Source organism: Xiphophorus hellerii, chromosome 7 (genome assembly GCF_003331165.1).
Source record: "Xiphophorus hellerii strain 12219 chromosome 7, Xiphophorus_hellerii-4.1, whole genome shotgun sequence".
NCBI classification, from domain to species: Eukaryota; Metazoa; Chordata; class Actinopteri; order Cyprinodontiformes; family Poeciliidae; genus Xiphophorus; species Xiphophorus hellerii.
In genome coordinates, this window is record NC_045678.1 from 14,299,988 (window position 1) to 14,313,860 (window position 13,873).

The 13,873-nt window shown below is 37.0% G+C and overlaps 1 protein-coding gene across 2 annotated transcripts; it reads left to right on the forward strand.

Annotated features, from left to right (window-relative positions):
* The first annotated feature begins 777 nt into the window (after positions 1-777).
* On the forward strand, positions 778-13,693 carry LOC116723327 (OX-2 membrane glycoprotein). 2 transcript variants are annotated; one of them, XM_032568139.1, is made up of 8 exons: positions 778-944; positions 1,602-1,656; positions 1,972-2,052; positions 2,143-2,463; positions 5,324-5,653; positions 8,907-9,191; positions 9,944-10,045; positions 11,415-13,693. In XM_032568139.1, exons 1-8 carry the CDS (start codon positions 852-854, stop codon positions 11,420-11,422), a joined length of 1,275 nt encoding a protein of 424 aa, XP_032424030.1. In that variant the 5' UTR covers positions 778-851; the 3' UTR covers positions 11,423-13,693. The 2 variants fall into 2 exon arrangements, with proteins under 2 accessions (XP_032424030.1, XP_032424031.1); XM_032568140.1 differs by lacking the exon at positions 1,602-1,656 and having other exon boundaries at positions 819-944.
* Positions 13,694-13,873: the final 180 nt, after the last annotated feature.

A 13,873-nucleotide genomic window follows, 5' to 3' on the forward strand; every position in this document is an offset into this window, starting at 1 on the left:
GTCATAGAAGAATAGACGTCTTATCAATATAGACCGTAAGTTAATATCGCCGTCATATTGTGAGAGCAATTGTTTCCAAGATATGTTTATCTATGCACAGGTTTTAAATTAATCATTTATTTTATACATTTTATTTTTATGTTTAGTTTAGAACTATTTTACGCACATCCATTTAATGTCGGTTGCTCTCTTATTTTGATTTGCAGATTAATTTTTACCTAAAATATCAACATATTCAATACTGGCACGAACATGTATATATATGAAACTATTATTAAAATTATCTGTATGCAAACAGTGTTTCTTCAGTCGTAAAAACATAGTCTATGATCGTTGATTTTCAAAAAGTTGGTAATATGACGGTAGCGCCATCAACAACAGCAAATGTTTTTATTTATTGTTTTAACCTTTTCTCTCCGAAGTAAAAAAAGAAGAAAAAAAACATTTAAATTCCCCTTGTTTACTGGTGTATTTTAAATTACAACACAAATCTCAAAAATAAAATAATCTGAATAGTATTCACTATTTTGATCATTTTGTATATTTCCATATTTTATTATCTTACCAGCTATGCATATATGTATATTTTAAAATTAAAATAAATAAATAGATAAATAAATAAATAAATAATATCTTATTTTTCGAATTTATTTGGGTTCGAAATGTTATATCTGCCAGCAATGTATGTACCAGGACACCAGAGGGCGCCGTGGAACCAAAACGTTCAGCCCTCATCATGGACTGCATTTAATTTGTGCAGAGCGCCTTTAGTGTTCAGTGCTGCCTGCGGTTAGAGTATCAGTCCGAGGGTAGCGCAGCAGGAAAGCACTTGGAGAAGCAGAACATATCGCATGCCGATGCTGGATTATAAGGATGCAGGAGATGATGCAGAGGTAGACCGTCTTAAGCTGTTGGCTTTTCACATTTATAACAAGAGGCATAAGGTGAGTGACTATGTTAACTGATGTGATACAACTTGTAGAAGAAATGATTGCGAACTCTGATTTGTTCTCTTGATTGATAAAGAACTAAAAGTTTTTAGTTTGGCAGTATTTTGTTTATTTCAAAATGTCACTAAAATGTTGGGGGTTGAGAAAAATATGCTAGACTTCTAAATGCACTTTATAAGTTTCTTCAAGATTCTATTTTATAGTGAACTGAAGTACAAATAATTATTATATCCCGAGCGCCTGGAGGAAGTTTTGATTTTAACCCCATTTCTGTGCTCCTTGCTGGCTCAGTCTACAGTATTTTACATGAAACACTGGCATGGATATATGGAGTTAAAGCAGATGCAATAGAGTAGAAGTAAATAGAACAGTTTCATACTCGAAGATATATAATAACGACAGATAGCTGGATTTTGATCATTTTGACTCAATGAGCTGAATATTGTTTGCTGGCTAATTAAAGCATCCAGAAGCTTGACTAAAACTGTGGACAAGCCAAATGTCTTCTGGAAAAGTGGGGCTTATTGAAGAAGACAAAGATTGAACTCTTTGGTCAGGGTGATAAAGAAGAATGTTTTGACATGAAATGGGAAGGTGGGACTTTAATAACACTGTATTAACTGTAAAACATGGTGTTGTTTCATACTGTAGGGCGTTTTTGCTAAGAGTGATACTGGTGCATGGTATGAGGTTGATGGAAAAATAGGTAAGAAAGACTACCTAGAAAATATATAACTTCACCTCAAATAAAATCAAGATGGATTCAACTTGGACCTTAGTAGTTGTTTCAAAACAACAGTGATTCTAAATAAACATGAAAACTGGTTTTGGAAAGAATCATGATCTGTAATTGCACCTAAAACCCCTGATGGAAACCCTGTGAAACATTCAGTCTGGATCCAGAGACCAACTAATTCAAATGTGTTCTAGCCTTTAACCAACAAACACCTTCAAAAATTGATTTATGATTATAAAAAAATCTATTCAGGTCATGATGAGAGGTCTTTCTATTTTTCCTCAGTGAGAACGATGATGAGCCCTGTCACATGTAGAAGCGTTCTGCAGGTTTCTTTTCTCCTCCTCTTAATTGGACAAACACATGGTGAGTAGGAGCATGCTAAGTCACACCAATAAAATGCTAAAAAATAAAAACACTACTCCGGCTTACTGGTGGCAAAATGTTGGATTTCAGGTAGAGTGACGGCGCCGGCACGTTTGAAAGCACCAGTGGACAAACCCTTTACACTGACCTGCACACTTTTAAAGGACCGTGGTGAAACTTTGAGGGAGGTCCATTGGCTGGACGATAAGAATGAGACCCTGCTGAGCTACCGGCCAGGTAACAGAGACAGCGTGAGTGGACAGCAGCATGTGGAGCTCGCCACCTCACCAAAGGACTCCTCAGCGATCACCATTCGCAGGGTGGGCTTCCGTGATGAAGGCTGCTACACTTGCATCTTTGAGCTGAGTCCTGCAGGTTCAAAGCAAGGACAGACGTGTCTCACTGTTGACGGTAAGGAAACAGTGATTATAATTATTTTGAGTCATAAAGTTGGGCTGTCAAAAAGGAACACAAGTATTTTGCATGTAGGATAAAATATATTCAAGTCTACATTAAAGCTGAGATAGACATTACGATAATTCAGATGCTAGGAGGAGATCATAATCTAGGGGAAATATAGAAGAGAATGGACAGAATGAGTTAATTCAATGGAGGAACAACAGTTAATGGAGCTTTAATAATCATAGAACTAAAGTGAATTTGTGGATGAATAGGTGAAAGATTCATTAGGATACAGACAGAGGTGTGACCAAGTCACTGTGTTGCAAGTCTCAAGTAAGTCTCAAGTCTCTGTCCTCAAGTCCGAGTCAAGTCTCAAGTCAAGACAGGCAAAAGTCGAGTCAAGTCTCAAGTCAGGAACCTTTAATTTCAAGTCATTTCGAGTCGTTTTTATTTATTTATTTTTTATAATTTGCAATTATACATAAAATTCAAATATTAGACCATTTGTTCTTTTTAAAATATGTATTTGAGGTTCATTTGTGATCCTCTTATTCATCTGGTATTCTTCAAATCTGTCAGAAGTAAACAGATGTCAGAAAATAAATTACAGCCTTTCATGAATTACATTTGACTTCAGTTTACTCCTTCTATTCATAAACAAACATCAACACTACAACAATCATAGTTTTCAAAAAATGAAATAAGTATAAATGAAGTTATCACAAGTAAACTCAGGAAGGTCTGGTGCATTTATTTTTCTGCTTTTATTTCTAAGTATGTTAGTTTCAGTCCTCCGTAAATATGGGACAGATATTCTAAACACAAAATTTATTTGGGACAGTCACTGTATTTGGTCTTTTTTTTCCCCCCCAGCAAAGCTATACTACTTGGAAATGGGTTCTGTGCGACATGTGACAGTCACGCCGGTCAGTGCATTAAGTCAAAAACAGTTGACTTAATGCACTGACTGCAGTAAACAATAAATTGTCAATATAATTTCCCAACGTAGATGTCTTCAAATACACCAACCATCCTTAGATGATACTAGACCCGGCTCATCATCATGATGGGACAGAGAGACTCTGTTCCCTGTGTTCAGGTCCAGAATCTGCTTTCTGTTCCGGAGCCCCGCTCACTATCCACCGGCTTCCTGAGCTAACACGGTGCACATTATTTGTGGAGGCATTTGAAGGACCGGATTTATGGTAAATCATCACCAATTTAACCCGGAGTACACATGCTAACACGAAGTTAGCTAAAGTCAACTATCTTACAGCAAAAGAAAAGTGCCACCTACCGATCTTTGTGAAGCTTCAAATGCCGGACAAAGTTGGACGTCGTGGCATCTCCATCCGATATTCTCTTCTTGCATGTTTTACAAGTTGCAGTTCGGTTTTTAGTCGAAAGTTCATAACCTACGTAGCCAAAAGAAATTACTCGCGGAAGCATATTCGAGCGGTTATTTCGTATTTCGTTCCCTGAGCTCTGCAGCTTTGCTGCGTTTTTTTAAACGTCCAAATCCTGTTAATTTGATTGGTTGTGCTGCAGCTACGTACACATACATACATAAGGAGAGAGGAAAAACATAGTGACGGTCTGCGCATATTGATACGGAATGAGTGTCATTAATTAATGACGCCACTTTATAAATAATGTGTTTTAAATTTTAAGACTTTGAGTAAAAAATATCAAGTCTTTTCAAGTAAACAGCTTCAAGTCGAGTCAAGTCCCAAGTCAATGGCATGAAAGTCAAAGTCAAGTCCGAGTCTTTGAGCATTTTTTCAAGTCAAGTCTCAAGTCGTCATTTTAACGACTCGAGTCTGACTCGAGTCCAAGTCATGTGACTCGAGTCCCCACCTCTGGATACAGATATCTTAATGAATCCACAAATTCACATACGAGTAGCTGATATTGAAGAGGGTCCATCAATTTACTAATAGTCACCACAATCTGAATATATCTTTAGTATGAAGGAAAAGTATTGCATGATTTCGCATCAGTACTGTAAACGCAGCTGAAAGCAGATAAAAATGCATCAGAAAGATCCAGTAACTGATCCCTGTGTAACTCCATAATAAATTATCCCTTGCATCGCATTTATTATTGACAGCTAATGAGCAATCATGAGTTGTGCACTGATGCAACTCTTTGCAGATAGCAAAGACAACATTGTGCAGAAAGAAGAGTCGTGAACTGGGTGTGTAAAGCCTCCACTTGAAACCTCAATGAGTTACAATCTCAGTGATAGAAAGAAGATAGTGAAAATGTCACAATGACCATGAAAATTTCAGTTTTTATGGTTATAAAAACAGCCATTTTTAAAACCATAAGCTCTTTCAATGTGAAGCAAGTTGTCCTCTGTTTGGCACAGACAATATTCACATCTGTTTTAAAGTCTTAGAGTGATAGATTTGTTAGGAAAGTAGCCAATATAAATGAGGGATAAGTTGGCTGAAGACAGCTGTCACAAGAGTGTCATAAAAGACAGTGGTCTGTATTCAGTCTTTATGGTTGCTGTCCCTGTTAATATTTCATCACTTGATTGATTTTGGATGCTTTCCCTTTTGCACTCAAGGCTTAAAACTGAAAATATGCGAATACACGTGTTCTCAACCGCTGTTGACCTCTGACCAGAAACTGATGAGCGTGCTGAGACCGGGCCAGTCATGTTAATAAAGAGCTGTGCAGCAGTGGGAGAAGGGGAGCTTAAGCTCCTAAGCAAAAACAGCTGGGCTAGATTCCACTGAGTGGTTTCTGTTTGGGTACCTCATATTCTCAATATTAACATTGTTCTTTATGCACCCCGTGTCTCCCAGTTATGTTTATTATTTTTTCTGCCCTCAATTGATCCTTTGTTTTTCATTCCCAGCCGAAGTCACATCTGAGAGAAACAAAACAGCAGTGAGCGGCAAGAAGGCGTCCCTGTCATGCTCCTTTGGTTTGCCCGAAAAGGTGCAGCAGATACTGTGGAAACACACGCCTGCTCAAGGCGAATCAACAGAGGTGGCCTCTTTTGCAAAACGGAGCGACCCCATGATCGAGCCAGCTTATCAGGGGAGAGTCTGGCTCTCTGCTTCTCTGTCAGACAGTGAGCTTACGATCCAGCCTGTTGCCATCCAGGATGAGGGTTGCTACACCTGCTTCTACGAGACGCACACTGAGGGGACAAAGAGCTCTGTGGTCTGTCTCTCTACCTACGGTAAATATCTGCTATTCAGGTTCGCTTTTACCCATCGACATAACCACTTTAACAATGCAACATTAGGTCAAAACATTTGTTTCCCCGTCTTTTATCAAGTTCCAAGAACTGAAAAATAATTTTCGAAATAAATATGTAGTAAATATTTCCATCAAAATGTCCACTTAAGCACAGTAGGGATTTGTCCTAAAAAGTAAAAACTTGAGTTACGTTGGTTGCTAAGATAGACTTTGTTTTTGGTTTCTTTTTATTCTAAAGTCACTTACATTTGAATAGACGTCCTTTTAAGTTAAATAGAAAAACATGAAAAATTCGAAATGTGACAAAAGGGAAACAAATACATTACATATTTCTTTCTAAATTGAGTCATTGGAATCAAAGTATTTATTGCAATTACTGGTACATTGCTGATACTAAGTAAAGCAGGACTTATTTACTTTGACAGTTTCTGACACAATAATTTGCAAAACATGTATGTTTCTTCATTCAACTAGTGTAATCTCCTTCAGTCTCAGTCACATTTACCTTTCACACAAAAACTGAAACACATAATCTTAGATTTTACAACAAGATCTTTCCCTCAGAGTTGCTGCAGTAGAGATGCTCTCTATGATTAATCTCACAATCTGTTGAATTCCCCCTCAATACTGAAAAGCACAAGAGGAAGAGGGTTTCTTTCTTTTTGTGTTTATCACAGTTTAAGACTTCAGAAAGATAAAGTCTTAAACTGAATTTGCCTCCAAATTCAGACGCATTCAGTGGGTAACATTACATTGATCACATTTTTTAACTAAGACACTGGATAAAGAGACATTTTAAGATTTGGTGGTGTTACAAAGTACCTTTCTGGCACTAGGAACATCTTCTTTTTCATAAAATTACCCAGCTAACTCACACATATGTTGGATAATTTATATTTTCAGTGGTGGGAGCTAAATCCACCTATCCCAACATAGATTTTTTCATCATTTGCTGCTTTATTTTATTGTTATTTAAAGCAAAATTTTCAAGTGGAGAAGTTTTCACTGAACCGGAGAAGTAAGGTCTGACTGCCAGTTTTAGATTTTGGTGGCAGAAAAGAAAAGCACTGTTGGTGTTTTGGATATTAATATTAATCTTCTCTTCCTTCTCAATGCAAGATGCTTTAATGATGCAGCAGCGAGACCAGAGTTCTCTAGACCTGCTTCCACACAAACACTGACAATAATGTCGACGTGCAGAATGGAGCATTCAAAAAGAATGATGGAGGCAGGGAGTGACGTCCTGATGCATGACTGTGTCAGTGTTCGCCGCACACAGTGTTGTCCTCTGTGCTTTGTCTGCCTCTCCTTTGTGCTCTTTTGGATTTCAACTTTTCTCCCGTTCCCTTTCTCTTTCGTTAGTTTCAAGGAACAGATGTGCTTTTGTTTGAAACTGTACAGTACAGTATTTATTTATTTATTTATTTATTTAATTTTTTTTACTTATGACTATGCATGATTAACATTTTTATTTTTTCACCCCTGCTGCCTATTTCTGCCAATATTCCCCTTGGATTCTCTCCATATTGGATGACACGATGACCTCTGCTGTTTTTTTTCCCCGACTTTCAAACAGTCTGTGAACAGCGATGACCAAAACAAACACAAATCTAACATTAATCATCCTGTGGTGACAGCATGAACCAAATAGCAAATTGAAATGTCTCTTAAGTCATGTTTGATATGTACAGCATTTTTATAACAACTGAAAGTAATTTTATTGCATTATGTGTGTGGAAAGTACAAAATACAGCCCTTTTAATCCTTCCACTTACTGCTTCTGAAATTACTTCTTTGATTTCTGGGCGTTGAGCTTTGGAAACTTCTCGTGTTGGAAGATGAATCGCTACCCTAGCCTGATGTCCAAGTTTCACAGTATGCGTGGTGTAAGCCAAATAATAGGCAGGGCCTGTGTTTCTCTAGACAGAATGTTTGAAGTTCAGGCCCAAATATCTTTGCTGTTTTTTCTCTTTTTTTTGACTGCAACAAAGTTCTGTTCTTCTTCTGGTCTGACAATCTCCGAAATGTGTTTCTGCGAAGTTCAAGCAAGCTACCATGGCCATTTGTCCACTCTACCATAAAGGTCTTTGGAGTACTCAATGGTTGAGTGTTGGAATGCAAAAAAACTGAACTTCTGGCTAAGTGATTATTGGTTTTTTGGTCTCCTCTCTCCTCCAAAATGCACTGGCAACTGTGAGACCTTATATAATGTGTGTTTCATTCCAGCTCTTGTTCAATCATACAAACATGTTTTACGAGAACAAAATGAACCTGAGCTTAATTCCGAGTAACAAGGGAAAGGTTTTTAATAGTCATGCATGTAAAATTGTACTTGTTGATTCTATTTTTTATAAACTTTTTATTCATTCTGTCATTGTAGGGTAGCCAGTGTTGAATGTAACTTCCATTACATGTGGAAGAAATGTAATCAATTTTGGCTAAAACATAAAATGGTCAAAAATGGCTGTGAGTTTTTATTAGACACACTGTATGTGAGCATGTTTAAATAAACTATCACGTGTCAACAATATACCATAATACAGTATTCATTATTGTATGTTAGCATTAGGTTATTTATTTCTTTAAAGTTGAAAGAATAGTCTTTAAATTGAATGCTGAAAAATGTAAGCTGTGTATACAGTGCAACATTAATAAAGATTTGCTGGTAACATGCTGCTATAAACATAATAGCCTTCCCTAAATAGTCCATGTGATGTTAAAATGCTTGGTTTATGACCTGAATTTTCATTCCTGTTGTTCCAAACCACCCTCACAATCTGGTGTTATCCAGACCAAAGGTGGGAGAAGTTCCTCAGTCAGAATACTGAAAGGAATCTGTAACCATGAAAGCCAAATAACTGTGGCTGATCGTGTTCTTGCCAAGAAAAATGCTATCCATTCCAATGCATCGCATTCCTCACCCAGCCTCAAGAACAAGGAATTGAAAACACTCTAAGATTTAGGGATGGTTCTTAAGAAAACAGAAACTTGCATGTCTTGGTTGATTCAAGTTTTTATCCCAGGTATCATGTCCATGATATATAATCACAAACTATTCGAAGATATGATTTTAGACAGTTAATTTGGGAAAAAAAACAATATATTTAGGGACATTAAACAACTTGCTTTCTGGTGTTATTTTGTCCTAATATAATAGAACATTTCTTAAATTTGAGAAAAACTTTGTAGCATTTTCTCTCATATTCTGACTTGGTTTCATTGTCTTTTTTCAGTTCTTCCAAAACCTCAGGTGAGCTACAAGACCGCGTCTCCAGGCGTGATCGAAGCCAACTGCACGTCTGTATCTCGGCCTCCTGCAGAGATTGTGTGGAATGTGGAGACCGACAACCGCACCATAGGCTCCCCTGTGACCGCGCATCTCCGTCAGGATGACGGGACCACTCTAGTCATCAGCACGCTGACCGTCCAATCAGGGCTGCTTAAAGATGTGTCTGTCAAATGCTTGGTGCATCACAAAGGGCTCGAGTCACCCATCGCTGTATCCATGAACACTAAGAGTAAGTTCAGAAAGAAGAGTATGTTCTTTCTGCAGGTAATATCTTAACAAATATCACCTTTTAAATGCAGTTTTATTGATTTTAAAAAATGAATACATATGATTGCAGCAGAAAACTGCAGTGACATTACTAGGCTGCCTTTCTTTCTTCTTCATCGGGCACAAAAACCATCTGAAATAATAATCCATTCAATTTTAATTTTAGGGGCTAAAATAGCAACACAGGTTAGATCATTATATTCTGGTTAAACAAGATTTTATTCGACTGCTGTCCTTTGCCATGAAATAGCTTTAAATGAACCAAACATAGAAATATACTGTAGTTTCATGAAGGAAGATTGTGCAAATGTGACACATTTCAGATTAAGAGCTTTAGATGTATCAGCCATGCTGTTTCTCCAGGTGTTTTGACAATCTAAACTTCAAATTATTTACAGCTTCAAGTTGAGTGTAATATAAGACTCTAAACTGATATTCATATTTAGCTCATGCATCACTGCTTTGGTTTTTGCCAGCCTTAAATTCACCTCAGTTCACTGGGTCAAGAGTCCAAAAGGAGAGCAGTTGGACGGTAACGCTATGAATTTAACCTGCAATTGAATTACTGAAGACCTGAAACAGCAGCAGGGTTCAGATTAGTGCAAAACAGACTGCACACATTTCAGCACGTTAATTACATTAAAGAATTACATGTTTTACATTTCATGGCAAGTAATGAATCTCCTGATCAGGTCTGTCTTTTCGCCTTTTTAGTTGGCACAGCTCTCACCATCCTGATCTCTGTCACCACGGTCGCAGCTCTGCTGGTGATGTCCTTGTGCTTCTGCCTTTGGAAGTGTTTTTTGCGTAAAGAAGGTGAGCGCATGTTTATACTGGTTTTCTAATGGATGAAGGTTATCTCTTAATAAAACCCTTCAAAACTAATTGATGTACGTACATTGTGGAGCAAGCTGCCTAAATCTGATTGTATAAGTTAAAGATCTATAATATTTTAGGAATTTTCAGGGAAGGAAAAGAAACCTAATAAATCCCCCTAATGCATCCAACAGCCTTGTTCTGCAAATATTCTTTCTAACATGAGATTTTATTTTAAAATAAACAGAATTTAATATCTGGGCTTATTCTAGTGTGTTGTTTGGCAAACCACCCCAGAAACAATAAAACAGCAGATTCCTGTTCAGATTCAGTTAGGTAACTGTACTTACTGTATGCTGTTACTGGCCAGGAAAGCAAGTCTCAGTGGCCAGTAGGCGTGTCCAGTCATGTTCTGAGATTATTTCCAACAAACACACTTTAAAATAACCTGATGTTTTGACACTGGGCGACACAAACTGACACATTTACCCAAATCAGGACTTGTGTACAACAGCATGACTTTTGGGAGAGCACTAAATAGCACAAGTCTGAAATCTAATTCAATGCGATTCAATTCAAAAATACATTATTTTATTAGAAAGGGAAATGGAGTGTTCTAAATCACAGTACCCAGGTATCTTCAAGGAGTTGTTGTGAATGTTGATGCTGTGGACAGGAAGGAAGTGCAGTAGCAGTCAGTCTTGCAACCAATCTAAGTCTGAAGACTGTTGCTGTATAATAGTTTCATGTCTGCCTTTCTAACGAGCAGAGATGATGTTTTACAGTCACTTGTTCTTCATGACACCATTACATGTTGGCAAACACTGCTAATCTAACTCATTTAATTTTGCTGAGTGACATTTTTACTCAAATTAATTAAGAATGTATCTTTACTAACCATTTCTGCTTGTATTTTAATTTCATAATAAGCAGGACCTCGAACATTCAGTGACTTTTACTTAAAAGCAGGCTTTTTTAAATGTTGCTTTGACACCATTGTTGTTGTTGTTATAGTGATATATGCAGTTGCACTCTCTTTGCTATGTTTGCGCTGCCTCTCCCACAGATAATCCTTCTGGTTTGAACAAAACATGTGAAGGAGCGCACATATATTAAATATTCCAGGAATTCCTGTGTGAAAATTGCTTACCCAGTGTGACTAAATGCAGTGAAGCAGTTGTCCTGTAAAATTATTTACAGTGACACTTAGTTAGAAAGTTGTTTCCCAAAGTTACAGCTTCAGAGTTAAACTAAAAGTCTGAAATAATAAAACTAGGAGACTAGGTCCAGAGTAAGAGTTTCCTCTAAAATTTCAAATTTTAAAAATGTTTCTGTTTTTTGTGAACTCTTTGTACACATTTCTTTTCAGGTGATTAATCTTAGACACAAGAGCTGAAAAGAGGATCTTCTCAGGACCGTCCTTTCCCTGCCATATCCTCCTCATCATCACCATATCTATTACTATATGGTTGGAAAGGGAAGATGCTCTCAAATTCCTTAAGGGCTGTCCAGCACAATCCTATTCATCATCACCAACTGGGTGACATTCAGCTTTACTTTGACTCTTCCATAGTCTTCTTTTTTTACTATTTTTGTTCATCTCAGCTCTGTAATTGATTGAGTCGATAGCTCCACATTCCAGAACAGCGGAGTCTCTGTGCGGCTGAGTTGAGTTATTTTGCAGAACATTACATGCCCTCAGAAAACCTTTCTGTGGTTGTCTCTGTTTTTTTCATGAACCTCAGAGATGTGTCGTAATATTTTCTATTTTCCTTAAAATGTAATACAAACTCCAAAAAACCAAAACGTTTGAACTTGAATGAAGTTTTAGCATTACAAATATTGTCTTTGAATTATAAGATTGACAGCTCATTATTTTGAGAGCTAAAAGGGTTTATAAAAAAATGTAAGAAATTAAAATTCTTATGGTAAACTGTAATCTGTCTTCCAAAAGTATTCATACCACCTTGAATAACAAATTTTAAAGTATTTTCTCACAATTTTATCTGATAGATCAAATCAAAATAATGGATAGATGTGAAGTGGAAGGTAAATAATACGCTGGATGAGCTCAGGTAGAAGAATATGTTGACGTGACAGGACAACTGTCCGTTATAAATCTGGTCAGACTGGAAGTAAGAAATGAATTCTTGAAACAAAATTGCAGAAAATATTTGTCTCAATCCAAGAAGTGATTAAAAAAAAATGTAGAAAGCTTTGGTCAGAGGAAAACCAAAATGTTTTCCTAGTTGCAGTACACTACATGTGACAGAAAAGTATCGCTGCCCATTCCCCACAATGAAACCTGGAGGGAGCAACATCATGTTGTGGAAAAGCTTTTCTTTAGCTGAGACAAGAAGGTTTGTTAGAGATTAACTGGGGCAAAGATTTACTGAGCTTGTGCTGTTTTTGCATGGAAAAATGGGCTAACGCTTCAGTGTTTGCAACATGACAAAATTATGAAAAGTTCAAAGGTCATGAATACTTTCGTAAGGCACTGCATTCCAAATGTTTTTTTCATAACTATGCTTTTTTACATCCTTTTTTTTCTTTTCTTTCTTTTTTTTTTATAATGTGCGTCTGTTTTTTGTTAAATGTTAAATTCTCCGGTCAGATGGCTTGAATCAATTTCAAAAGCCTTTTCGTTGCCCCTGAAAGAATGTGTGTCCTGCTGCTCACTGTGCAGTCGGGCACTTTCTGTCTCAACGCCCTAAAAAAATGACTTGAGCACTTCAGGTTAAATAGCTCAAAGGATCTCTCTGTTCTTTAAAAATCCCTCTCACTCTGGACCAAACATACAGAAACATCAAAGCATGAAAGAAAATGCATTGATGCTTCTAGATTATCTTTTTTCTTTTTCTTTTTTTTTTGGCATTTTTAACTGACTTTTTATTATCAAAGCTATGACTCGAAACATTATAGTTACTGAAGCGAATGACTTGCATTTTTTCTTGTTTATTGATGGATGTAAGACATGGAAGTCATCAGAATTGTGTTAGAAATAACATTCCTGCCCTCTGAAGGCTTTCAATCACACAAAAATACTGTTTCAGTGAAGACACATTATGAAAACCATCACATGTAAAATAACTGTAAAAGAATAAATAAATGACTGAAAAAGTAACCGTGGAGTCTCTCTGCCACCGTTTTTTGAGCTTTATGCTCTATGTCTTTAAGTGGATTCAGAGAAAGATCAAATGTTGTACCAAATCTGCCTGCCAGATGCTGATTTTTTTTTTCATCTAAGCCAGAGCTTTGAGAATAGATCTTCTGAAATGATGAAAAAAAAGATGCACCCATATGCTTTCAGAAACTTACACCATGCCTTTCTCAAGTAATGCAAGTAATTGATGGTAACGTTTGTTTTCCTGCACAAAATGCACGTGTGGTATTTAATTCAGCACTTGTGGAAACAGTCAGCTGTAGAAATAATTCTTGATTACGTTAGTCAGACTACTTAAGTTAGGAATTTGTGTTGCACCACCATGTCTTCGACATTACGCCAACCATTTCAGAAATGATTTATGTAGTAGAACCACTCAGACTTAGATTCACGTAACTTATCTCAGAAATATAAAGCGTGTATGTATGTGTTGTATGAAAGCTTATTTGGGAATCCGTGCATAAAATAAACTTGTGGGTGAGACATTTCAGAGAGGTATGTGTGTCTTATTGCATGTGTATATTTTGGATCAACTACATTTTGCTTGAGGAACGCAGCAGATCATGTTCCTGGTGGTGGTGTTTGGTTCTGCGACTGTAAAAAGCCGCCGTCGCTTGGAAATCTATAGCAGTCACTACGATCACATAAGTGGCCACGTTGTCAAT